Here is a 27,967-nt window from a genome sequence, read left to right on the forward strand (position 1 = left end):
AGCGAGGCATGATGGATCCCGTACTGCCGAGCAACCCGCTGCACATTAGAGAGCAGCCGTGCAAATGACGGCAAGCCCTCAGAGGCGAAGTCCAATAAGAACCTCTCAATCAACTGCTGCATGTAGCCCTGGAAAATTGAATGCTTCAAATAAGAGGAGTTGAAACGTAAAGGGAGCCTATCCAGCAATTGCACAAAAGGTGCAATAGATTGTGCCCGCATCTCAAGCTGGAGGGGGAAATGATCCGACAACGCATATTGCTGCAAGACCTTCATTTCCAGCATCTCGGGAAGAAAATCATCCCCCTGCATGATATACATTCTGTCCAGCCGCGACCAGGTAGTTGCATATTGTGCGGAATGAAAAGTAAACCCCGAAAAAGAAGGGTGAAGCCACGACCAAAGATCTTGCTTGAGTACGTGCAAAGCAAAGGAACTCCACACCCCGCTTTCCGGCGTATCCATTACCGAATGCCCTCAAGTGGACTGAGAAGAGTCAACACACATATTGAAATCACCCATCAAAAACCCCCTTCGGCCGAGTGACATGGAGCCCTGCAAAGTGGACCAAAGATCCCGTCGGGATGCGGGATCATTCGGAGCATAGAGGCCCAACAACCATAAAATCTCTCCTTCAAATAAGACTTTGATTACCAGAAAGCGGCCCTGCACATCATTTTTAACAAGGACAGGCTGATATTTCTCATGGACAATCATCAGCACGCCCGAATAGTGCGTAGCATGGGTCCCTGCATAAAACAGACGGAATCCATGACAATCCACAACTTTTCCTACTTCACCGTGACTTTTGTGCTCAACTGCACACAATACATCCCACTGGTTCTCATGCAAGACGGTCCACATGGCATGTTGCTTATGGCGAGAGCAAATGCCTCGCACATTCCACGTGGCTATCTTCATGTATCCTCAAAGAAGGAAGTCAGGAACGAGGCGCCTGCTGCATCGATTTCACCTTTTCCGCGAGAGCATCCAGGACACCCTCATCCAGAAAATCAGCCAATACTGCAAACGAATTCTGGCGACCTGCTTTAGAGGTAGAAGGGAAATCCACTGCCTTGGGAGAGGGGCGGGGATAACGCCGATCCCAAGGTGTAATAACATTACCTTTGGCATCAAACGCCAGCTTAGCAGGTGGGCCTTTGGGGCCGTCGGTATAGACTCTCCTTGGAGACTGATTACGGGGGGCAGACGGGGCCGTAGGATGCACAGCCTGCTGTGAAGTGACCATTTCTTTCCTGCGCGTATACGTGTGCACTGAATCCTGGGAAGCAGTAGGCCCAAGATCTGCCAGGCCTGCATCCAACTTTTTACCTTTTTTGGGACGTGCCTCAATCCAGTCAGTGCGACGGGCATCCATACTCAGGACCTGTTGTTTGCCTTTATCCATGACATGAGGAGACTGAAGGGCTTCCTGGGGCGTGGCATCAAGCACCATGTCATCCTTAGACAGCACAACCTGCGCATCCTCTGAAGACGGTTGCCTTTCAGGGCATTCGGCCATGAAATGCCCCAATTTACCACATGAAAAGCAGTGTCCCGCAAAGTTGCCCCATTTTAAGCGGAAATGCAAAGGATGCATGCCTGAACAATTGAGGCGAAGCCACGCGGGCCTTTTCCTGGCCGTGTCCCATAGCATGCATAAACGGTTTCGGTTCATCGCCCTGAGGCTTGGGGGAACCAACACTGTTCCCACAACCGTCATCGCATCCTTCAACATGGGCCAATAGACCGCCGGACAATTTTCCACCTCCACCCACACCGGGCATTCTCGTTGAAGCAGACGCTGGAAGTCGGCCATGGGGCGCCATGGCACAACATGGACCAAGCGACGATCAAAGAATAGTGGCAACTTGGACAGGAGCTCAGCTCGATGCGTTTCCGATTTCAACAGCACCTCATAAAAGGCGCGAGGTCCAAGGAAGATGCACTGGGATCCTACCAGTGAAGAAAAGTATAACTGCACGGTCATAAAACACCGAGAAGGATCGCAAGACTGATTTGGGGTCCACTGTGGCTTCCAACACATCATCCGTTGCCGCATCAGAAAAAGATTCGTTATTATGCTGGACATAATCGCCAAGCAGAGTATTGGCAAAGTCCAGCAAATGCTCCCAGTCAATTTCCTGCGAATCCACAGGATCAGAGGCCACTTGCGCATAGGAACGTTCCGGAGGACCCATTGGCTCATCAGAAGTATGCTTGGAGCGTTTGCCGGCAGGTGGCAGTTCAAAACCCGGAGGCAACTCCTCCGTGCATGGCACCATATCCTCCGGCTCCTCTGCATCTGAAGCAGGGCCAAGGGCTGCCACCGTCCGGTCGAGAAAATCCATATCCAGGCCAGCCATACTGCTGTCTTCGCGTTCGCGCCCGCTCTCTCTCTCTCTCTTTCTCTCTCTGTGCAAGTCCCGCAGACTTGGCGGCCTCAGCCGTGGCCTATCCCGAGGGAGCTCTCTCTCTGTGTACAGAGCAACGAGCACACTGGACGGGACACTGCCTCTCTGACGTCTGTGGGGCTTAGGGTTGACCGCAACTGGGCGCCTCTGCAGAAGGGAGCAAAACGACCAGGCGCACCCGCGAACAGAAGAGAGGTTGAAGGCAGAGGGGCGTCTTCTATAGGCTGTTGTGCTTCAGGTTCTCTGCGCAGATCCAGAATCCGAAAGAAGAATAGGACACCACGAACAGACCCTGCGCAGGTCAGATGGGGAGCCACGATCCACAAGTCAGACGACCTTCGAAGCCTGCCAACAGTGGCAGGGACACAGGCGGGCTCCCTGTGCAGAAGACGCAGGTACCCTTGTATGCTATGATGGTGCTGAGAACGACCTCTGCAAGGGTATAGAGCCTACACCCAACAGGCAGCGCAGCGTAGGCAGAATACAAAGCAAGGCGCAGGCTGACAATGGGCTGAGGGGCAAGGACGAACAATCCGAAAGAGGCAGGGCGCAAAAACCCTACGACAGGTCCCATCTCGCCATCACTGGTCTCGTTCCTCCCGCCATCGCTTCTTTTCTCCTCTCTCTCTCTCTCTCTCTCTCTCTCTCTCTCTCTCTACACACACACACACACACACACACACACATATATATATATCTATCTAAACTTCGACTTTAGAGAAAGCTTGGATTTTGAGACTTCCATTCGAAGTTCTAACTTCTAAACACATAGACTCTAAGCTCGCCCCCCTTTTGTCCTCCCCCCTTGATGATGTGGTGTTTCCATTTCCCCCTCCTCCAAACTTCTCATTTCCATTTCTGGTTCCATTTCTTTTTCCGCATTTCCCTCAATGATGATTAAAATGGTACCTAAGGTATCGCTATGGGCATCTCCACGATGCTGAACTAACAAAGAATATCCTTGTATAGTGATAGGTAGGGTGACTCCTCCATGGGTAGCACATGTGGAGCCTGTGGCAGCAAAATGGCATACTGCACATATATGTCACATGAGTGATATGTGTGTATCGGAAGTGAGTCTTCTCATCTCTCCTCATAATCTGCAAAATGGGATGTAGCTTCTCCTTGTATACACATGCTACCCCTTTTGACCCTTGAGTCCCTTCTCGTGAGCATTGTGCAACGGCAGCAAGCCATTTCCTATCAGTAACCTCTCAACTCAGATCCCCTCAAATAAATCTCTGTCACTCCTCGTGGCTCCATCGCAGTTCCACATTGCAATCTCAACTTTGTCTCATATGTCATGCCAACATCATGGATGCTGCTTTGCAATGATGAGCCAACCATCTCTGTAAACTGCTCAATTTCTCGGCTTCTATGGCATGCACTCTCTTTGATGGGCTACCTTTGTTGGTGTAAGGTCATCCTCAAGGTAGATCTTCTCTCTCCCTTGAGGGCTTTCCTTTTGAAAGAGAGTCTCTGTGTCTCAAAATCAGCAAACTTAAGGGTCATCTTTGGTTGACCCTTAAGTGATTCACTGTGCACTCTCAACAACAGAAGTGTTAGATACCCCTCATTTCCCACATAGGCTTTTAGCATCCTGTAATGGCACATCTCGGTCCTTCCACCCAATTGAGAAGTATAACCTATCATAACAATGATAATTTGAGAAGTTAATCATTCAATAAAATTAATGCTTTAAACATTCTGGTTTCAAACATACCTTGAACCTAAGGGAAAATGAGAAACCCCAAGAAGTGCCAATAGCCTACCCCTAACAGCCTGGCAACTGGGGCTTGGAAAACCATAGCTGCGAATCGAGATATTCTCTATAGATTATGACAAAGGAGAATGGCGTGATGATATAAAAGTTAAACTCTCCATGTACATTATACAACGTGAAAGCTGCCTTCCTATGTCAATTTCAATAGCTCTGAAAGATTCTTCTTAAACCTCTTTTCATTGATGGAACGTTGACAGATTCTTATAAAGCAGGGATGTCAAATATAACCAATCATCGAGATGAATAAAATCCACAAAACAGAGACATAGAGCAGTGAAAGGCTTTCCAAAGGCACTAAGAAATCAGAGTCCAACTATGGAACAAAAGAAATTCATTTACAGCCATAATGACATGTCCCATTCATAAACCAAATGCTATTTCAAATCCTGTACCACATCACTTAGAAAATCACATATGAAAGCATCAAGTGCAAGTCGTCTCCTAAACATAACATCAGTGTCTGTCACACGAGATGAGAAAATATTTAGCACCATCCCACATGTAGACTGCTTGAGAACAAGGATACAGCTCTGTTTACCAGCCTGGGGAGGAGTTCCAATGCATTTGGAGGAAGGCCAGCTCCATCCACCATCCACGGTGTTTCAGCATCCAAAGCCTTCACCGGCTTTTGAGATACTATTATGTCATATAGACGTGCCTGTGAAGAACAGAACCCAAGGTTAATTCAAACCTTCAATGGTATTCCTCGAGTAGCCTTGGTGTGAAACTTATACCTTAGCTTCTTCCATTTCAATACAGGCCGTGTCCAGACCATCAAGCATTGACGAGTCTTTGCTCACAAGAGACACCTTTCAAATAAATAGGAAAACCAGAACACATACACTTATGAACATAAACAGACTGAGGACACTTTAATGAAACTTTCATACATTACAACCAACAGCATCAGAAAGAGAAGCACCAAAATGGATGTCAACAACAGCATCAGAATAGAGAACTACCAAAATGGGTGTCAAAGGACCTTCTAGATCCAGTAAACCCTTGGCAAACGCTGCTGCTGACATCTACTCCCCCCCCCCCCAAACCCAACAAAAAAATAGGAAATAAAAAGGGTTATTAATCTGCCATCTAGAATCTAGAACATTGGAAACTCCAAGTAAATCAGTCAAAAGTGTAAATAGCAAGTTTTCTTAAGAATCGCCACTATGGTATAACCAAAAAAAAGGGGGGGCACCTGTACACGGCCTTCATCTGAGCTGTAAATTTTCAGATCATGACGATAAGTACTATGAAGACGAAGCAACCCAGTACCCTCACCTAATCATCAAAGTTAGAATCTAAGATTTTATTTGAACAGAGTAATGAACATGGATAAAAGAAAATTCATTCGTGAGAACATAAGAGTCCAAATTCATCATCACAAATGCTAGTCAGATTTAACCTCAGTGTTGGAAGTAGGTCAATTTCAACCCTTTTCTAACCAAGGATTAGATGGACTTACACTAGCACACAAATGATAATAGCCTCTAGCACAAATATACAACCTGTCTCCTTACACATCTTTAGGCCAAGGACAGCAGACAGGTTCCAGAATGCTGCTAACCTTTAAATCGGTATTCCTAAACATTTCAAATGCCTCACAATGCTAATGCTTCAAGCACACATTTTTGTGTGTTACATCTTGTTAAACAGGAGAGGGAAGAATTTTGGAATGACTTGAAACAAGAAATTATGAGTTTCATCCTCGGAGGCAATCTGATCCGAAAAAGCATCCAGCAATTGACGGGCATCCAGCATAGAAGTCCACTCCCTCAGAAGGCTCCTCATATGAAGTTTAACTCTTCGAAAGGAATATGGCATCTGCACCAGAGATATTTGATTCAGAAACATGACTTGCATTTAATCCTTTAGCAAGGATCAGCTCTACTGAAAGTCAGGTCCACACATGTTACCATATGAAAACCATGGTGTTCACAAGGATCATTGAAACCAAACCACCCTCCTCCCCTCCCGTATGCCCCAGCAGGTGACTCAAGCTTCTCAACTGGCTCTAGACGTCCCTCCTCTTAGAGATAGTTCACACTGCTGACTTCAGGTATGGTATTTCTCACTTCCCAAAAAGCAATCTTTGCTTCACTTTGCAGTTCCCCGTGGTCATAGGCACTAGAATTAAAATTAGATATCTCAGCATCATGGCTTCAATATGGCAAGTCATAAGTGTACAACACAGTAGGCTTCCATTTTACCCTTCTTTGGCAGTAGATTGTCATGCCCCGTTAGCATCTCTTTGGTACTACTCTATAGATCTTCCCAACATCGTGGCCTCAATATGGCAAGTCGATAAAGTGTACAACACAGGGGGCTTCCGTTTTACCCTTCTTATGCGGTAGATTGGCATGCCCTATTACCACCTTTGTGGCAATACTCTACGGATTTTATTTATGGACCATAAGGCCACATTGGATACGCAAAATTCTATGTAGCAGAGAACACTGATCAAGATCCTCTAGTATAGAGTTAGTCATCACAAACTCTAATAACTATGCAGCTGAATATTATAAGAGTCAACCAAACCACCAAGTAAACTGCTCCAATTTTCAAGAAAAGCCCACACCGCAAGAGCATGATTCTCTACCAAAGCTGATCACAACCCCAAATGATGCAAGACATGTCACACAGGATCACACCATTACACTTCTACAAAGGCGTAAGAAGTTCAAAAAGTATGAGAGCCTCAAAGAGCCAGCCAGTAGGCATGCAAATCACTTCTCATTCCCCTCCATTTCATCTATCTACCTTCTCCCTTGCCAATTATCCTCTGCACCTCCCTTCTTGCCTACCACTGCCTCCCCTTCCCCTTCTGCCCTTCTCACAGTTCCCCACATCCTCCATCCCCTCATTCATTGGATACGCTTATCACACCAACTGCACAACCACCCTCATGGTAGAGAAGCCTTCCCATGCTACTTATTCCACCCCTAGATTTCTTCATTCAAGATACAAAATCATACCTAAGTAATTCCAATTGTCAACGTTCCATCTTTCATTAGAAATGGCTGGCTGTTCCAATATCAACACCAAACCCTCCATGGACATACTTCCATCTCACAGGAATGAACATGAACTTACTCACCCCACTGACAGTAAACCATTCACTCATCGTTGGAGGAAAGAAGGCTGGAAGGGTCTCGATTATTTATTTCCGCTCTTCCATAAACACCTCTAGAAATTAAAAAAGCTCAAAGGAGTGCTTGGCTGATGGAATTCCAGCATGGCCAAATGCTTGCATTGTCTCACCATGTTTGCCTTGGGGAACATTCTATTTTCCCCCCTTTTTCTCTATCTTTTATAGCTTGACATGTGATTTCCTTTGATTTATGATATCCATGACAATGATTCATAATTCTCTGAACTGCAATGACATCCTAGACAATGAGTCATACATAATTATATGAACTGCAAATATTTTGTGAAGTATTAAGTGAATTGAAAGCACTTGATGGATGGTCATCACGGCACATTGTGCTTCCCCCAGTCACATAAAAAGCTATACCAGTGTGTAAACATGCAGTAACGTATGCACAAGATCATATATCTTAATGGGATTGGGGTAATGATAAATTGATTGATACCCCTCACTTTACATGTTAATATTTAGAAATCCATTAACCCTAACTTCACTCTGCACCTTTGTCCCATTCCGCAAGTTACTTGTCAGACTAACCTTCAGTCTCATTTTTTGCAAAAATGAACAAATTAATGTTGGTTTCAGAGAATCACTTTATCCAGCTTGCATGATAACAGCCAATGTCTATCATGATCTATGCTGGAACTAGTCCTCAATCACCTGACAGAAACATGCATGTTCCCATCGTCACTTGAGCAACCATCAAATCGCGCTTCTTAAGTTAAGCATGCATCATATCATGCTTATCATCAGTATATCTTTTATAGGCAACATCCACTGTATTAAGATGGATAGTTCAAACATTTGTGCTCACGTCCAAAAACAAACTGCATCAACAACTATGGTGAAGGACAAACTTATTTCGTCAAACTATACAAAAACAAGCATTCAGACTCTAAATAAAATGGGGCAAAGGTATATATGAAGAATTAACACTAGTACTTATAAAAAGGCAAAACAAGATATGAAGCATTAACACTAATGCTTATAAAGAGGCTGCAGTGGCATCTGCTGGAAAGCATTTCTTTCAGAAGCAATCTTTCAGTGGATCAAAAACAAGACAGTTTCTGATAGTCAAATTAGATAGAAAAAGACCTGGATACATGGTGTTTCTAAATACACGGCCCAACTCTTCAGCCTGCAAAAGATGGGAGAAACAGGACATTTTTTGTATCTTATGAGTAACTTCATTCCAAAAAGGGTGCTAAAAAATAAATGTCTTCAAAAGGGGGCTAAAAAATAAATGTTGCAAAAGCGTGCTAAAAAATCATTGCCTAAATTTTCTTGTTTCACAAAAGAAAAAAAACACCACTCATTTGTATCTGTTTTGCAATTGAATATTTTTCAAAAAGTTCTGATAGAAACACTTCAGCAAGAATAAGCATCACCAATGTCAAAATATATACAAATTCCCTCTTCAGTCACAATGAGAACATATGACAGAAATGCTCCCACCGTAACACACTGCTCAAGGGGAGAAGACAAGAACAAACACTAATAGAACAACTAGCGTGGCAGTCTATAATGCGACACCATATGGGGCATCCATAAGTGGAACAATGTACCAGTCTCCCAAGTATGTAAGGTGGCCTCTTGCCTACTGCTCATGTGAGCTGTCTCTTCCACTTGCCTGTCAAGAATGCAAATTATCTCAGTCCATGTGTGGGTGAGGGCCTCTACAGTAGAAATATGTCGCTGCTCTATGGTCTTACTGCATTGCACTGCCCCAATATACCAAGCCTCTTTCATAGGAGCCTCTGGAGCAGTCCCCTCACACACCAGCCAATGCACCTCTGCATCTGGCATTTTCCCCAAAGACAACCCTCCTGCTTGCTGCTGTGTATCCTCCTTAAAGGTATCCTCCTTGGCTTGCAGAGTCCACCAACCACCACTCAAGTTTCTCAATAAAACCTTTCAAGCTACTCTGGTTAGTGGCTCAGCCCAAGTTGTTTCAATTATGCCCCAAGCACCAAGAAAATGGGATCTTCAAGATCCCATTTCGCTATTCCCAGCAGGTTGAGGAGGTCCCCACAAGGAGTCTGTTGGGCCTTCACAATGTGGCCGCTTCTTCTCACAATAGGACATGGACAGCATTCTCTCAAAGATAGGCAACATCCAGGGATGTGTGCCAAGAGAGAATGGTCCTCTTATTCAGGGAGTAGAGATGAAGATGCAGTCAAGTACTCTCACCTTCCAGATCAGTGTTTCCATTGCAAGGAGAGAGGCCATTTAGTAGCCATTCGCTAAGGTATCACAGGACTGACACAGCTTGGGTCATGGAGTGAGGAGAATCAGGATGAGGGTGGACGATGAAGGAAAACTCAGATGACGAATGAGATGTTGCACTGGAGTGCTTGCTAGAATGCGAGTTTGGAATGAGCAGAGATAGAGCTGAGAGCTGAGAGCATCAAGTAAGAGTGTGCCGATGTGTTGCATGGTACACAAAGAATAAAAATGTATTTATATGTTAGGGTACAAGTAAAAGGTGTGTTCACACCCATAAGTTTATACACGCGGGATGAATCGGAGTTTACACCCGAAGAGGCTTTACACCCAACAATCTCCCACTTAAAGGCCCAAAGTGGTGCTTGTAAGCTATCCAACTCCCACTAGTTGAATGCAATGCTCATGCTGAGCCTTTGCAAAGCTTTTAGTAAGAACGTCTATAGGGTTATCTTGGATTTTGACCTTAGTCAATGTAACAAGGCCGTCATCCAAGACTTGTCGAATGAAATGATACCAAACATCTATGTGTTTGGTACGGGCATGAAACATGGCATTTTTAGCCAGACATACTGCACTCTAGCTATCACAACCAAGCACTGGAGTATGGGAAGAAAGACCAAAATCCTTGACCAAATGGCCAAGCCAAATAGCTTCCTTAGAAGCTTCTGTGGATGAAATCTATTCAGCCTCTATAGTACTTAGGGCTACAATTTTCTGCAACCTTGAACACCAAGAAATAGCTCCACCAGCCAAAGTAAAGATATGTCCACTAGTAGACTTTCTAGTGTCAAGATCTCCTGCCATGTCCGAATCACAAAACCCCTGCAGCTCTAGTGTACCCTTTCCATAGCACATATACATTTGTCTTATGTACCTTTTAAGTATCTAAAGATACAATTCACTACTTCCCAATGTGGTTTGCCAAGGTTAGACATGAATCTACTAACAACTCCCACTACAAGTGCAATGTCTAGACGAGTTGCAACCATGGCATACATCAAAGAACCACAAGCTGATGCATAAGGTATGCCTTTTATCGCAGTAGCAGTAGCATCATTTGGCCAATCAGCTTTGCTAAGCTTTGTATATGGTGGTAAAGGCACACCAAGAGACTTAGCATCAGCCATATTAAATATGTCAAGTACTTTGCTAATGTACTCGTCTTGTGAGAGAAACAACAAGTGTTGTCCTCTCTCTCTTTTAATGCACATGCCCAAAATGTGTTCAACTGCTCCCAAATCTTTCAGTGCGAAGGCTGAACTCAGCTAGCTTTTAAGAGTATGTAAAGTACTCTTACGCTTTCCTACAATCAACATGTCATCCACATATAAAACCAACACAACAAGGCTTCCATCATCAGCCTTCTTAGTATAGAAGCAATGATTTGCATAGCTGCGTATGAATCCATGGCTGAGCATAAATCCAAGGATGCAGTGAGAGCAAACAAAACATAGTCATCTTCACCACCGGTGATAAATCCTCTTGAAGGTCTATGCCTTCCTTCTATGTATAGCCCTTAGCAATCAAACATGCCTTGTATTTAGGCTTCCCATCAATACATTTCACCTTATAAACCCATTTGTTAGGAATAGCCTTCCTATCCTTGGGCAAAGGTACAAGCTCCCATATGTTGTTTGCAAATAGAGATTTCATCTCTTCATGCATAGCAAGATTCCACTTTCTCTTGTTTTCACATGACTGTGCCTCTTTAAATGTCAAAGGCTCACCTTCATCAGTCAATAAAATGCAATCCAAAGATGGCTGAAACCTCTATGGCTGCCTTCTGACCTATGTAGACCTTCTTACCCAATGATCTGTATTGATAGGCAATGGGCATGCATCCTCAGGTATGTACACACCATCACCTGGTGGCTGATTTTCAGTATTTTCTTGTTGCTGTAACCTGTTTCCAGCATGTTCTTCTTGCTTTCCTATTCCATCATGTGCATCAATTTGCTGTCCATTATCTTCTTGCTGTAGCACAATAGGTCACTGCTCATTTTCAGCATCAAAAGGGACAGAATCTTCAGCTAATAGTTGTTGAATGGCTAGTTGTTCATGTTGAAACTTGACCTTCTTTTTGTCAAGGTTACCATGTGTAGCATTTTTCAGCAACTTTCCCTCATTAAATACTAAGTCTCGGCTCTGTACTATCTTCCTATCCTAAGGAAGCCAAACTCTATATCCCATCTCTCCCTCATCTCCATATCCCATGAACATGCCCTTGATGGGTTTCATGTCTAGTTTAGTCTTCTGATTTACAGGAATATGTACAAAAGCATCACAACCAAAGACACGTAAATGGTCATATGAGGCAGGTTTGCTAGACCAAACCTCTTCAAGAATGCCATTTTTCAATGCATAATTGGGAGCATAGTTGCCTTCATACGTCGTACAAACAAGTTCGTACGGTACGTATCCGTACGAATTCGTACAATATTCTGGGCCTGTTTCGGCCACATCGCTTGCGCCACCTGGATCCCACGTCCCGCGTTTTTTGCGCTCCCGCTTTTACTCCGCCTGCCTGCGTCGCACTTTTTGGGGCGTGGGAAGCGTTGGAAACCTCACCCCACCCCCTTTTCCAGCCATGCACTTCCCTCCCCAGCCCTCTGTGGATTCCTTCTCGCTGGTAGCCCTCTCTTTGATCGTCGACCCCTCTTTGACTGTTTGAACTTTGACCCTTCTCTCATCTACAAAAGGTGCTCCTCTCCTCCATGCTTCCACACCAATTCAGCAAGCACTTGTGACTTACCATTCTCATCTTCCTCTCTTGGATCTTGTCACTTGATTCTTGAATGGACTTGTGATGTGTCATTCTCGAATCTCACCTTCCATCCCCTCTTTCCCACACCCTATTGAAGCATTTTCCATTCTCAAATCTCATCTCCCATCCCCTCTATCCCGCACCCTATCAAAGCATTTGCCATTCTCATCTCCCATCCCCGCTCTCTCACTCTTGCTCTTTCAACTTTACCCCAACCCTCGGGCCTCTCAAGTCTCCCTCTCAACTTTCAAGAGTCGAGACTCAAGCATCTCTCTCTCTCTCTTTTTTTTTTCGTAAAGGGTAATTGTATTAATTACGAAGAAAAAGTACAATTGTACTTGATTACAAGATACATGATGGCACTAAGCCATTATGTGAAACAGTTCTAGTTCTACGAGTTACAAGGTCATGGCAAAGATATAGAGGAAATTACCATATGCCAAGGATGCAAGTCCTCCGGGGAAAGTAAGTCAGAATGCTGAAGAAGATCGATCTGCCAATACAAGAGCCCCTTAAGCCGAACAATATGCCGCTGAACATTAGAGGCGGAATCAAAAAGAAAAGCATTCCGAATGGTCCAGTTGTGCCAGCAGCCCCAATAGCGAAGAAAGTGAAACACTAGTTTCATGTGTGGCTGTGCGGGTGTTGGGTATTTGGGCTGTACAAAGACCCAATGAAAGGGCCTTAACGAGAAACCAACCACTGCTCTCCAAACAGCTGACAAGAACGACCATATTTTCTTAGCGATAGGGCAAGAAATAAAGCGGTGACGGGCAGATTCGACACTAGTGGTGCAAAAGAAACAATTGCCATTGGATATTCGTCGCTTGGAAAGAGCAGAAGCAAGCGGAAGACCCCCAATCATCACCCTCCAAAGAAAAACCTTATATTTGAAGGGTGTCTTGTTGAGCCACCCTTCCATCACAGTTGCCCTCCACCATGACCGGGATTTACGCAATCCCCATAGCGCATTAGCTTTAGTGACCAGCCAGTGATGATCTTTAATCAGGAGATGATAGACCTGGTTTGCAGAAGCTTTATCTAAACTCAGCCTGCCTTCAAAGTCCCAATCCTGCCAAGGACGATCCGAAGCAAGGGCGGGAAAGGGTTGTCTGCTCTGGAGCACCATCAGAAGCTGTTCCCATAAATGCCTATATCCACGAGGAATCCTGAAGATTCTCCTGGCTGTACGAAATGATATTAGCACATTGCGACTCGCAAGGGTGGCATCCGCGACTGAAGTTAAGCCCAAACGTGCCATACGGTTGAATTGTGGTCGAAGCTCTTGTTTTCCTTCCCATAAAAGTATCCGCGAGACTGCCAGCAATTCTAGTTGAAACGAATTAGCAACCATGCGATCCTCCGCTGGATGCCACTGAGCCTTCCGGAGGACCAGTTTCCAAGAACATGCCAAATGGGTAAGCAAGGATAAAGAGGAACAGGCGAATCGGGAATCGGCATTAAGGACATGCCACCACGAACTCTGGATTTGGGTATTGCCATGCCGAAGCCCCTGCTCCTCAAGGAAATAATGGGCTATCACGACCCAGGGATGATGATCTGAGCACATAGCACGGAAAAGAGACCAACGGAGGGCCAGCATGTGAGTTTGGGCATCCAAAATAGCTCCTCCACCCATGCGTTTAGGGGTGCACGCATGCGACCAAGAAATCCAAGAAATGCCTGCATGCAAGGAATCTTTCTTCCATAACATGAAACGAATAAACTGAGTCAGAGCATTCAGAGTAGTAGTAGTCCAGGGCAGCAAGGGCAAGAAATATGTGAGCATCGGCAACATAATTGTCTGGGCTACTTTGAGGCGAACATGGAATGGCCAAGCCTGAGACTTCCAATACAGGAACTTAGCTGCCAGTTTCTGAGAAGTCCACTGAAGCAGCTGTTTTGGTGGCACATCAACACCCAAGGGGTAGCCAAGATGTCTGACAATGGAACCACGAGGCACAACGATACCCTGCCAATTCAATGACTGCAAATCCGATTCCGTGCAGCTGAGAATGGCTGATTTCAGCGCATTGATGCGAAGGCCGGAAGCCTGACCAAAGAGATCCCAAACATCCAATGCTTTGCGAATGTTATCCTTATCCGCCCGTAGAATCATAAAACTGTCATCAGCCAAGGATTGACTAATGAAATGTTGTCCAGAAGGAAGCGACAAACCAGCCAACTGAGTGGAAGCGGCCATATGAGATAACAGCGAAAGAACCGGATGGGTCGCAAGAGCAAAGAAGAGGGGGCTCAATGGACACCCCTATCTGACAGACCGGGCAAGGGCAAATAGCTCGGTAACGCCTCCATTCAACATGACTCGCGAAGACGCCGCTGCACTAATGATGTAGATCAGTCGCGACATCCAATTACCAAAGCCCATAGTAGACATAGGCTCTGCAACAAAAGACCAGTCTAGATAGTCGAAAGCCTTTTCCAGGTCCAATTGAATCAGTACGACCTCCTGATTAGAATGTCGTGCATAATCAATCGCCAGTTGCGCATTTAACACATTGTGCAGAATGTTTCGGCCCTTAATAAACCCATATTGAAGTGGATGCACAATGGCAGGGAGATGCTTGTGGAGCCGATTCGCCATTACTTTGGAAAAAATTTTGTACATAGACCCCATTAAAGAAATTGGGCGCCAATGTTTCAACATAGACGGCGAAGGAACCTTCGGAAGCAATTTAATAAGTCCTTCTTTCCATGAGGAAGGCATAATCCCCGTTTCCCATACCTGCTGAAACAAGGCCGTCAATGGTTTCGCCAATTGTGTAGCAAAAACCTCAAAGAACTCATTGGTGAGACCATCCCAACCAGGACTTTTATCCTTGGGTAAGTGTAACAAAACATCTACAACCTCCGCCTCACAAATATCTGACTCCATAGTGACTTGCATGTCTTGCGGAACCTGATTACGGACCAGGTCATAAAAGACTGAACGGGCCTGAGTAGTTTGAGCTGAAGGTGGCGAAGTGGAACCAAGAAGATCAATGAAATAATCCCTGCACATATGCACAATAGTCTGCGGATCAATGACCAGATGGCCGTCTGCATCCAGAAGTCTAGTCAGATTCTCTCGAGCAGGAGAGGCATGGAGGGCTCGAAAGAATTTATGAGTCTGGCACGCATTGTCTTGCAGAGTCTCCGTCAGATGCTGCAAATTGGCCTGCTGATACGATTTTAACTGAAATTCTTGAATAAGATGAGCCACACGCATTGCCAATGCTAGTAAGAACGCATCATCTGGAGTATCCATCAGCAGAGAACGGACCAAAGCCAGCAAGTCCTGGGCGGCTTGCCGACGCTGTCGACAAAGAGAGGCATGATGGATTCCATACTGGCGAGCAATCTTTCAAAGGAGGCAGTGCCCTGAGAAGGGAAGTCCAGTAAGAATCTATCAATCAATTGCTGCATATAACCCTGAAAGATTGCATGCTTCAAATAAGAGGAGTTAAAACGCAAAGGGAGCCGGTCGAGAAATCGCTTGAAAGGTGCAATGGGGTGTGCGAGCATCTCAAGCTGCAGAGGAAAATGGTCCGACAATGCATATTGCTGCAAGACTTTCATTTCAAGCATCTCAGGGAGGAAATCATCATTCTGCATGATGTATATGCGGTCCAGCCGCGACCAAGTTGTTGCATACTGAGCGGAATGGAAGGTAAACCCTGTAGAAGAGGGGTTCAGCAAGGACCAGAGATCTTGCTTAAGAACAGCAAGAGCCAACTCATGCCACCTACGGCTTTCCGGCGCGTCCATCACCGAATGCTCCGAGGTGGACTGCGAAGAGTCAACACACATATTGAAATCGCCCATGAAGAGGCCCCGTCTGCCAAGTGACAAAGAAGTCTGCAAAGTATGCCAAAGCTCCCGGCGCGATAAAGGATCATTCGGTGCATAGAGACCAAGTAACCATAAGATTTCTCCATCCAGTAAAATTTCAATCACCACAAAGCGCCCATGCACATCATTTTTAATAAGAAGAGGATGATATTTTTCGTGTACAATCATGAGCACACCAGAATAACGCATGGCCTGTGTCCCTGCATAGAACAGTCGAAAGCCATGACAGTCTACAACTTTTCCAGCTTCACCGTGGCTCTTGTGTTCAACAGCACACAAGACATCCCATTGATTCTCATGCAAAACAGTCCACATGGCATGTTGCTTATGGCGAGAACAGATTCCTCGCACATTCCACGTGGCTACTTTCATGGTTGTTGTAAAAGAAAATCAGGTACGAGGCACGGCTTGCCGTGCTTTGACCTTGTCCGCGAGAATATCCAGGACTCCCTCATCCAAGAAATCAGCCAACACGGCAAAAGAGTTCTGCGGACCAGATTTAGAGGTGGACGGCAGATCTGCTGCCTTGGGAATGGAGCGGGGATAACGACGATCCCACGGGATAATGACATTGCCTCAGGTATCAAAAGTCAGCTTAGCTGGTGGACCCTTTGGACGATCCGAATATCCTCTCCGAGGGGGCTGCGGACAGGGGGCAGAGGAAGCCATCGCAGGAGGAAAGTGCTCTGACGGCAACATTTCTTTCCTGCGCATATAAGTACGCATGGAATCTTGTGGCGCAGAAGGCACAGAATTCTCCATACCATCAATCACCCTGTTACCTTTTTTTCCACGGACTTCAACCCAGTCGGAGCCATGGGAGGCCGAAACCGAAACCTGTTGTTTACCTTTATCCAGAGCTTTGGGTGCATGACTAGCATCCTGCGATGGGACATCACAGACCATATCTTTCATGGGGGGCGCTACATGCCCCGGTCTGAAGGGTGGTGCTGTTCTGGGCATTCGGCCATGAAGTGCCCTAATTTGCCACAGGAAAAGCAGTGTCCTGCAAAAGTGCCCCATTTCAAACGAAAGTGTAAGGAATGCATTCCAGAGCAATTGAGACGTAACCACGCGGGCCTTTTCCTGGTAGTGTCCCATAACATACATAAGCGATTACGATTCACTGCCCTTAAACTTGGCGGGACCAAAACCGTGCCCACTGCAGCCATGGCTTCCTTCAACAGCGGCCAATAAACAGCCGGGCAATTTTCCACTTCAACCCATACAGGGCACTCCCGTTGTAGCAAGCGCTGAAAATCGGCCATTGGGCGCCATGGTACAACATGGACCAAACGGCGATCAAGAAACAGAGGCAGTTTAGACAGAAGAGCAACACGGTGCGTCTCAGATTTCAACAACACCTCAAAAAACCCCCGGGGCCCCACAAAAATCTCTTCCACACATTCCCCTTGTAGCAGGCTATGCAGCCACTGGCGAATACGGGAAATCAGGGGGATTCTACCAGTGAAGAAGAGTATCACCGCGCGATCATAGAATACTGAAAAGGAACGCAAGACAGATTTGGGGTCAACAGTAGCTTCCAAAACATCTTCCGGTGCAGATTCAGAAAAAGCTTCCTGATTATGTTGCACATAATCACCAAGTAAAGTGTTTGCAAACTCTAGCAAATGCTCCCAGTCAACATCCTGAGAGTCTGCAGAGTCCGAAGCAACCTGCGCATAAGAACGATCCTGATGATCCAGTGACGCCTCCGGAGTGTGCTTGGTGCGTTTGCCTGCAGGCTGAAAGTCAGGAGCAGTGGGCGTCTCTTCATTGCATGGAACCATATCATCGGGTTCCTCGGTGTCAGAGTCCGGACCAAGCGCTGCCACCGTTTGGTCTATAAAATCCAAGTCCAAGCCGGCCATGGTGTATTGCTGCGTATACCGGTCAGAGGCTGAACGAAAATCTCACTGGAAGCAGGACTGCACCGGCCGTTCTACCTCTTCGCAGGCAGAAACCCGCTCGTTCCCGTGGCTGGCTCACGCTGGCGCGCACTCTGTGTGACAACCGGGGGGTGGCTGGCTGCTGGCCCTTGGTGGCTCAGGGCGGGCAGCAGGCCGGGGGCGACGGAACGTCCTGACAGAGGGCGAGGTAGGGTAGGTGAAGTTTATCCTGCGTAGGTCGGATTGCAGATCCCCAACTTTACGCAAGGACCAGTCGAGGCTGCGCAGCCCTGGGGGAAGGGACCAGGCGGCAGGCAAGGTAGGGCAGCGAGGAGATCGCTGATCAGGGCAGCGCCGCACGCGGACAGGTCGAGGACGTCACGCAGGGGGTAACGAGGGCGACAGGGCAGGGGCGACGGGGCAGGAGGCGACGGGCGACAAGGCAGGGCGGCGCGCAGGGGGTAGCGACGAGCGGCAGGGCAGGGCGGCGCGCAAGGCAACGCAAAGGCGTCTGAAGCAGGCCCGTGTTCGCGCTCTCTCTCTCTCTCTCTCTCTCTCTCTTTTTTTCGTAAAAGGTAATTGTATTAATTACGAAAAAAATACAAGACTACTTGATTACAAGATACATGACGACAGTCTACGTCATCATGTGAAGAGGTTCTAAGTGCTACAAGTTACAACTTCATGGCAAAGATGCAGAGGAAATTGCCCTATGCCAGGGGCGTAAGTCCTCCCTAGAGAGCAAATCAGAATGCCGGAGAAGATCCAACTGCCAATACAAGAGGCCCTTAAGCCTAGCAATATGCCGCTGAATATTATAGGCGGAGTCAAAAAGAAAAGCATTCGGGACGGTCCAGTTATGCCAGCAGCCCCAATATCGAAGAAAATGATACACGAGCTTCATATGTGGCTGTGCAGGAGCGGGGTATTTGGGCTGACCGAAAACCCAATCAAAGGGGCGCAGGGTGGAACCAACCACTCCCTGCCAGACAGCCGACATAAATAACCAGACTTTCTTTGCGATGGGGCAAGAAATAAATCGGTGGCGGGCAGATTCCACAGCAGTGGTGCAAAAGAAACAGTGGCCATTGGAGATTCGTCGCTTGGAGAGAGCCGAAGCAAGCGGAAGACCACCAACCATCATTCGCCAAAGAAAAACTTTACATTTGAAGGGTGTCTTGTTCAACCAGCCCGCCATGACAGTTTCCCTCCACCATGACCGGGATTTACGTAATCCCCATAAAGCATTCACTTTGGTGACGAGCCATTGATGATCTTTAATCAGAATATGATACACTTGGTTAGCAGAGGCTTTGCTTAAAGTCAGCCGGCCTTGTAGGTCCCAATCCTGCCAGGGATGATCTGAAGCAAGGGCAGGAAAGGGTTGTCTGCACTGGAGCACCCTCAAAAGCTGTTCCCATAAAGGCCTGTAACCACGAGGGATCCTGAAAAGCCGCCTGGCTGTACGAAAAGATATAAGCACATTACGACTGGCAAGGGTGGCATCCGCAACGGAAGACAAACCCAAACGGGCCATCCGGTTGAATTGTGGTCTGAGGTCCTGTTTACCTTCCCATGCAAGTAAACGGGAAACTGCCAGCAACTCCAATTGAAAAGAATTAGCAGCCAAGCGATCCTCCGCTGGATGCCACTGGGCCTTCTGGAGGACGTGTTTCCAAGAACACACCAAATGAGTGAGCAGCAACGAAGAAGAGCTGGAGAACCGCGAATCAGCATTAAGAACATGCCACCAAGAACTCCGGATCTGGGTATTGCCATGTTGAAGCCCCTGGCCCTCAAGGAAATAACGGGCTATATCGACCCATGGATGATGATCCGAGCACATGGCGCGGAAAAGCGACCAACGGAGTGCCTGCATGTGAGTTTGGGCATCTAAAATAGCTCCGCCACCCATGCGTTTAGGAGTGCATGCATGCGACCAAGAGATCCAAGAAATACCTGCATGCAATGAGTCTTTCTTCCATAGCATGAAACGAATGGACTGAGTAAGAGCATTGAGAGTCGTAGTAGTCCAGGGCAACAATGGTAAGAAATATGTGAGCATTGGCAACATAATAGTCTGGGCCACTTTGAGACGAACATGGAAAGGCCAGGCTTGAGATTTCCAATACATAAACTTAGCCACCATTTTCTGAGAAATCCACTGCAGCAGTTGCTTTGGGGGAACATCCACACCCAAAGGGTACCCAAGGTGCCTGACGATGGAGCCACGAGGAACAACCAGACCCTGCCAGTCCAAGGAGTGCAAATCGGACTCCGTGCAGCTGAGAATGGCTGATTTGAGTGCGTTGATGCGAAGGCCGGACGCCTGACCAAAAAGGGCCCAAACATCCAAGGCTCTTCGAAGGTTATCCCTGTCCGCACGCAAAATCATAAAAGTATCATCCGCCAGGGATTGGCCAATGAAGTGCTGTCCTGTGGGAAGTGACAGTCCTGCCAACTGAGAAGAGGCTGCCATATGAGATAACATCGAAAGAACTGGATGTGTGGCAAGGGCAAAAAATAGAGGGCTCAAAGGGCATCCTTGCCGGATAGAGCGGGCAAGGACAACGGGCTCAGTAACACCTCCGTTCAGCATGACCCGCGAAGACGCTGCAGTGCTGATAGTGTATATGAGACTAGACATCCGCGGACCAAAGCCCATAGCAGACATAAGTTCAGCAACGAAGGACCAGTCTAGATAGTCAAAAGCCTTTTCCAGGTCCAGTTGAATCAGTACGACTTCCTGATTGGAATGCCTGGCATAATCAATTGCCAGTTGAGCATTCAATACATTGTGCAGGATATTTCGGCCCTTAATAAAACCATACTGTAGAGGGTGCACAATGGCCGGGAGATGCTTATGGAGCCGATTCGCCATTACTTTGGAAAAGATTTTGTATATTGAGCCCATCAAAGAAATTGGGCGCCACTGTGTCAACTTAGATGGCGAAGGAACTTTTGGAAGCAGTTTAATGAGGCCTTCTTTCCATGAGGAAGGCATGATCCCCGTTTCCCACACCTGCTGAAACAAGGCCTGCAAAGGTTTCACCAATTGGGTAGCAAAAGCTTCAAAGAACTCATTAGTGAGACCATCCCAACCCGGGCTTTTATCCTTGGGTAAGTGTAACAAGACGTCCATAACCTCTGCCTCGCAAATATCGGACTCCATAGTAGTTTGCATGTCCTGCGGAAGCTGATTACGGACCAGGTCATAAAAAGCCGAACGGGCCTGAGTAATTTGGGCCGAAGGGGGAGAGGTGGAACCGAGAAGGTCATGGAAATAATTTCTGCACATATGCACAATAGTCTGCGGATCCAGGATAAGGTGGCCTTCTACATCCTCCAGTCTGGTCATATTTTCTCGAGCAGGAGAGGCATGGAGCGCTCGAAAGAGCTTATGGGTCTGACATGCACTATCTTGCAAAGTTTCCGTCAGATGTTGCAATTTGGCCTGCTGATATGATTTTAACTGGAAAGCTTTAATAAGATCAGCCACCCGCATGTCTAGTGCAAGCAGAAATGCATCATCCGGAGTGTCGACCAGCAGAGAACGAACCAAAGCCAGCAGATCCTCTGCTGCCTTGCGACGCTGTCGACAAAGAGAGGCATGATAAATCCCATACTGTCGAGCAATCCGTTGTACATTAGAGAGCAATCTTTCAAAAGACGCAGTGCCCTGAGAAGAGAAGTCCAAGAGAAATCGGTCAATCAATTGCTGCATATAGCCCTGAAAGAGTGCATGCTTCGAGAGTCGGTCCAGAAATCGCTTGAAAGGTGCAATGGGTTGTGCATGCAGCTCAAGCTGCAGAGGGAAATGGTCTGACAAAGCATATTGCTGCAACACTTTGATGTCGAGCATCTCAGGAAGAAAGTCATCATTCTGCATGATATACATACGATCCAGTCGTGACCATGTTGTTGCATACTGAGCCGAATGGAAAGTAAACCCTGTAGAAGACGGGTGTAGCCAGGACCAAAGATCTTGCTTAAGAACAGAAAGAGCCAACTCATGCCACATACGACTTTCAGGAGCGTCCATCACCGAATGCTCCGATGTGGACTGGGAAGAATCCACACACATATTAAAATCCCCCATGAAGAAGCCTCGTCTACCAAGTGACAAGGAGGTCTGCAAAGTCTGCCAAAGCTCCCGACGAGATAACGAATCATTCGGAGCATAGAGGCCGAGTAACCATAAGATCTCCCCTTGGAATAAAATTTCAATCGCCAAAAAGCGGCCATGAACATCATTTTTAATAAGCATAGGCTGATATTTGTCATGTACAATCATGAGCACCCCCGAATAATGCATGGCCTTAGTCCCTGCATAGAACAGTCGAAAGCCATTGCAATCCACTACTTTTCCGGCTTCACCGTGACTCTTGTGCTCAACAGCGCACAGGACATCCCACTGATTTTCGTGCAATACCGCCCACATGGCATGTTGTTTGTGGCGAGAACAAATGCCTCGCACATTCCACGTGGCTATTTTCATGTGTAGTTAAAACCAAATCATGTACGAGGCACCGCTTGCCTTGATTTGACCTTGTCAGCAAGAATGTCCAGGACTCCCTCGTCCAAGAAATCCGCCAACACAGCAAAAGAGTTCTGAGGACCAGATTTGGAAGTAGACGGCATATCTGCTGGCTTGGGGTTGAAGCGGGGGTAACGACGGTCCCATGGGGTAATGACATTACCTCTGGCATCAAACGCCAGCTTAGCAGGGGGACCCTTTGGACGATCTGAATACATTTTCCTGGCAGGCTGATGACGTGGGGCAGAGGAAACCATAGCAGGGGCAGCGCGCTCAGAAGACAACATTTCCTTCCGGCGCATATATGTACGCATGGAATCTTGTGAGGGAGTAGACACAGTATTTTCCATGCCAGCAACAACCCTGTTGCCTTTTTTTGCTCGTACTTCCACCCAATCAGTGGCACAGGAATCTAGACCCGAAAGCTGTTGTTTACCTTTAGCCTGAACTTGGGGCTGGTGGATAGTATCCAGTGACGGGGCATCACACACCATATCTTCCGTGGGCAGCGCTGCATGGCCAACATCGGAGGTATGTTGCTGTTCCGGGCATTCAGCCATGAAATGCCCCAACTGTCCACAGGAAAAGCAATGCCCTGCGAAATTGCCCCATTTCAATCGAAAGTGTAACGGATGCATGCCCGAGCAATTAAGGCGCAACCAAGCAGGCCTTTTTCTTGCAGTGTCCCATAGCATACACAAGCGGTTGCGATTCACTGTCCGGAGACTGGGAGGGACGAGAACAGTGCCCACCGCGGCCATAGCATCCTTCAAGAGTGGCCAATAAACAGCCGGGCAATTTTCCACTTCTACCCATACAGGGCATTCACGTTGCAGCAGACGTTGGAAATCTGCCATTGGACGCCATGGAACCACATGAACCAACCGGCGTTCAAAAAATAAAGGCAGTTTAGACAGGAGAGCAGCACGGTGCGTCTCTGATTTCAACAGAACCTCAAAAAACCCCCGGGAGCCAACAAAAATCTCTTCAACACATTCCCCTTGGAGCAGACTGTGCAGCCACTGGCGAATACGGGAAAGCAGGGGGACTCGACCAGTGAAGAAGAGTATCACAGCGCGATCATAAAATACTGAAAAGGAGCGCAGGACAGTTTTTGGGTCCACGGTGGCGTCTAGAACATCTTCAGGCGCTGAGTCGGAAAAGGCTTCCTGATTATGTTGAACGTAATCGCCAAGCAACGTGTTGGCAAATTCCAGCAAATGCTCCCAGTCAACATCCTGGGAGTCCACAGGATCCGAGGCAACCTGAGCATACGAACGATCCTGAGGAACACCTATCTCTTCCGGAGTATGCTTGGGACGTTTACCCGCAGGCTGAATATCAGGACCAGGGGGCATCTCTTCATTGCACGGAACCATGTCCTCAGGTTCCTCGGCATCAGAATCCGGGCCACGTGCTGCCAATGTTTGGTCGATGAAATCCAGATCCAAACCAGCCATCGTATGACAATTTGATCTTGAAGGAGGACTGACCCTGTCTCTCTCCCGCTCTCTCTCTCGCCCACTGGTCTGTACAGATGCGCTGTCCAGGGGTGTATTCTGCAAAGACAGCTAATAAAAGCTGAGCTGTACCTGGCACCGTGCAGGGGCGGAAGGTCGACGGGACAGGCTGAGGTGCCGGGCAGGAATCCGTCGAGGTCAAGGGACAGGGCAGCAAGGGCGACCGTGGACAGGGCGTTTAAAGCAGGGCGTCAGAGGCGGTGGTGGACAGGGCGCTAAGCGAAAAAGGCGGCGGCAGGCGTAGGGCGTGAAGAACAGGTCGCGATGGATGTCGTTAGCGGCGCAGGGAACAAGCACAAAGAAGGTCGAGGAGGCACAGGACTGCAGGCGACTGGGCGGAACGCGAGCAGCAACTGGGCACGTCAGCGACTGGGCGGGACGTCACGCCGGGCAGCAACAGGGCGGAACACGGGCGCTTCGAGGGAGAGGGACACGACTTCACGCTGCGACAGCGCAGATGAAGGGGACAAGCGGGCGCGCAGGATCAGGCGAGGGCAGGACGGCGCGACGCAGGGACGCCATCGTCAGATCTCGCCTCTCTCTCTCTCTCTCTCTCTCTCTCTCTCTCTCTCTCTCTCTCTCTCGCGCACCTGCAGGAGACGACGGGCTGCCCTGGACGAGCAGGCGAATCAGAGGACTCGCTGCCGCAGTCAGGTCGTGGTCGCAGACGGGGTCGCCATCGCCATCGCCTTCCTGTTCGCCTCTCTCTCTCTCATCTCTTCTCTTTTTTTTTTCGTAAAAGGTAATTGTATTAATTACGAAAAAAGTACAAGATTACATGATTACACGAGTACAAGAGACACGAGGGCCGTAGGCCAACGTGTGGGAAATCCCCGGACTAGGGTACTAAAAGGTTACACCAATCATGGCAAGGACCCAGAGGCAATTGCCAAATGCCAGGAATGCAAATCCTCCCGAGGGAGCAAGTCAGAGTGCCTGATGAGATCTAGCTGCCAATGCAAGAGCCCTTTAAGCCTTGCAATATGTCGCGGTACATTAGAAGCCGAATCAAAGAGAAAAGCATTTCGGGTGGTCCAAATGTGCCAGCATCCCCAGTATCTGAAAAAATGGAATAGGATCTTCATATGTAACGGTGGCGGTGTGGGATACTTCGGGCGCACAAAAACCCAATCGAAAGGAGTCAGTGAGGACCCCACCACCGCGTGCCAGATTTGCGACAAGAGTGACCAGATATTCTTGGCGAGCGGGCAAGAAAGAAAACGATGTCGGGCCAATTTCGCCGAAGTGGTGCAGAAGAAGCAATTGCCATTCGAGATTCGACGCTTGGAAAGGGCCGAGGCAAGAGGAAGACCACCAATCATTACCCGCCACAGAAAGACCTTGCATTTGAAAGGTGTCGTATTCTGCCATCCCTCCATCAGCGTTGCCTGCAACCATGACAGTGATTTCCGCAGGCCCCAAACAGTATTAACTTTCACACCCAGCCATTGGTGATCTTTAATGAGAAGATGATACACCTGATTAGTAGAGGCCTTTTCCAGACTCAACCGGCCTGCAAGGTCCCAGTCCTGCCAAGGGCGATAGGGCAGGAAAGGGTTGCCTACCCTGAAGTTCCGAGGAAAGCTTCCCCCATAAATCACGGTATCCGGGCGGGATCCTGAAAAGTCTCCTAGCAGTCCGAAACGATGCCAGGACATTGCGAGTAGCAAGGGTGGCATCCGCAATCGAAGTCACACCCAAACGGGCCATGCGGTTAAATCTTGGTCTAAGCTGATGTTTATCTTCCCATGAAAGTAATCTGGATACTGCCAACAAGTCCAGCTGAAAAGAATTAGTCTGCACGCGGTCCCCTACAGGATGCCAACGGGCCACATGAAAAGTAGTGCCCGGCAAAATTGCCCCATTTCAGGCGAAAATGCAAAGGATGCATGCCAGAACAATTGAGGCGAAGCCACGCAGGCCTTTTCCTGGCCGTATCCCATAACATGCATAAACGGTTTCGGTTCATAGCCCTGAGGCTTGAGGCTTGGGGGAACCAGCACTATGCCCACAACCGCCATCCCGTCTTTCAACAATGGCCAATATACCGCTGGACAATTTTCCACTTCCACCCACACCGGGCATTCTCGTTGAAGCAGACGCTGGAAGTCAGCCATAGGGTGCCATGGTACCACATGAACCAAGCAGCGATCAAAGAATAGTGGCAACTTGGACAGGAGCTCAGCTCGATGCGATTCCGATTTCAACAGCACCTCATAAAAGCCGCGAGGTCCAAGGAAGATCTCCTCAACATACTCCCCTTGCAAGAAATGGTGCATCCACTGGCGAATATGTGAGAGCACTGGGATCCTGCCGGTGAAAAAAAGTATAACTGCACGGTCATAAAACACCGAGAAGGACCGCAAGATTGATTTTGGGTCCACCGTGGCTTCCAGCACATCATCCGCAGCAGTAGCAGAGAAGGTTTCATTATTATGCTGGACATAATCGCCAAGCAGAGTATTGGCAAAGTCCAGCAAATGCTCCCAGTCTATTTCCTGCGAATCCACAAGTTCAGAGGCAACCTGCGCATAGGAACGGTCGTGAGGACCCATTGGCTCATCTGAAGTGTGCTTAGAGCGTTTGCCTGCAGGCGGCAGTTCAGAACCCAGATGGCACCATATCCTCCGGCTCCTCTGTATCGGAATCAGGGCCAAGGGCTGCCACCGTCCGGTCGAGAAAATCCATATCCAGGCCAGCCATACTGCGGTCTTCTCGCTTTCGCTCGCTCCCTCACTCTCTCTCTTTCTCGCTCTGTGCAAGTCCCGCAGACCTGCAAAATCCGGGAACCACCCGGCTATTGTGGTCGCGAAGGTAGGCAGAAACGAACAGGATACTAGGCGGCGCCTGCAAACTGGTCCGCAGGACGGAGGATCACGGAGACGATGTGAACGACGAGGCCAGCTGAATTGCACACAGGTCTGGGGACGCCCAGGACACCAGAATCGCAGCGCGTGATCAGGGGGGCAGCAGATCCGCCATCACGAAGCAGCGCGCCACAACTCCCCTCTCTCACCTCTCTCTCTCTCTCTCTCTTGGCAGACAGGTCGAACAGCGGGCAGGTTGGATGGCGAGTAGGGCCGACGCGCAGGTCCGGCGGCGTGCAGGTGCGATGGCGGACAGGTCGAACAGGGGCGGGTCGGATGGCAAGCAGGGGCGACGAGCAGGTCCGACGACGTGCAGGTCTGCAGGGGCGGCGTGCAGGTCCGACGGCGACCCAGACCCGTAGGTCTGACGCCCGATGGCAAGCAGGCGTGATGGCGAGCAGGGCCGATGGGTCAAACGACCGACGGCAGGGCATCACGCGCAGGCGGCGACATCTGCATCTCTCTCTCTCTCTCTCTCTCTCTCTCTCTCTCTCTCTCTCTCTCTCTCTCTCTCTCTCTCTCTCTCTCTCTCTCTCTCTCTCTCTCTCTCTCTCTCTCTCTCTCTCTCTCTCTCTCTCTCTCTCTCTCTCTCTCTCTCTCTCTCTCTCTCTCTCTCTCTCTCTCTCTCTCTCTCTCTCTCTCTCTCTCTCTCTCTCTCTCTCTCTCTCTCTCTCTCTCTCTCTCTCTCTCTCTCTCTCTCTCTCTCTCTCTCTCTCTCTCTCTCTCTCTCTCTCTCTCTCTCTCTCTCTCTCTCTCTCTCTCTCTCTCTCTCTCTCTCTCTCTCTCTCTCTCTCTCTCTCTCTCTCTCTCTCTCTCTCTCTCTCTCTCTCTCTCTCTCTCTCTCTCTCGTAAAAGGTAATTGTATTAATTACGAAAAAAGATACAAGTTACATGATTACAAGATACACGATGACTCTAAGCCACCGTGTGTGAACTTGTCAGTACAAAGCACGGACTGAGATACACAA

General features: G+C 48.1%; 1 protein-coding gene across 2 annotated transcripts in view; it reads right to left on the reverse strand.

The window, feature by feature from the left end:
• LOC148029832 (inositol hexakisphosphate and diphosphoinositol-pentakisphosphate kinase VIP2-like) overlaps positions 1–27,967 on the reverse strand; it is a 269,020-nt gene that overhangs the window by 111,234 nt on the left and 129,819 nt on the right. For both annotated transcript variants that reach the window (XM_087686139.1, XM_087686140.1), the window contains 5 exons: positions 8,440–8,482; positions 5,392–5,474; positions 5,159–5,221; positions 4,931–5,005; positions 4,735–4,854 (listed from right to left, as the gene is read on the reverse strand). In XM_087686139.1, the coding sequence (XP_087542265.1) occupies positions 4,735–4,854; positions 4,931–5,005; positions 5,159–5,221; positions 5,392–5,474; positions 8,440–8,482 (384 nt within the window). The remainder of the gene's footprint in view (positions 1–4,734; positions 4,855–4,930; positions 5,006–5,158; positions 5,222–5,391; positions 5,475–8,439; positions 8,483–27,967) is intronic.

Source organism: Lygodium microphyllum, chromosome 10 (genome assembly GCF_053477565.2).
Source record: "Lygodium microphyllum isolate KBCC chromosome 10, Lygodium_microphyllum_v1.1.10, whole genome shotgun sequence".
Lineage (NCBI taxonomy): Eukaryota > Viridiplantae > Streptophyta > Polypodiopsida > Schizaeales > Lygodiaceae > Lygodium > Lygodium microphyllum.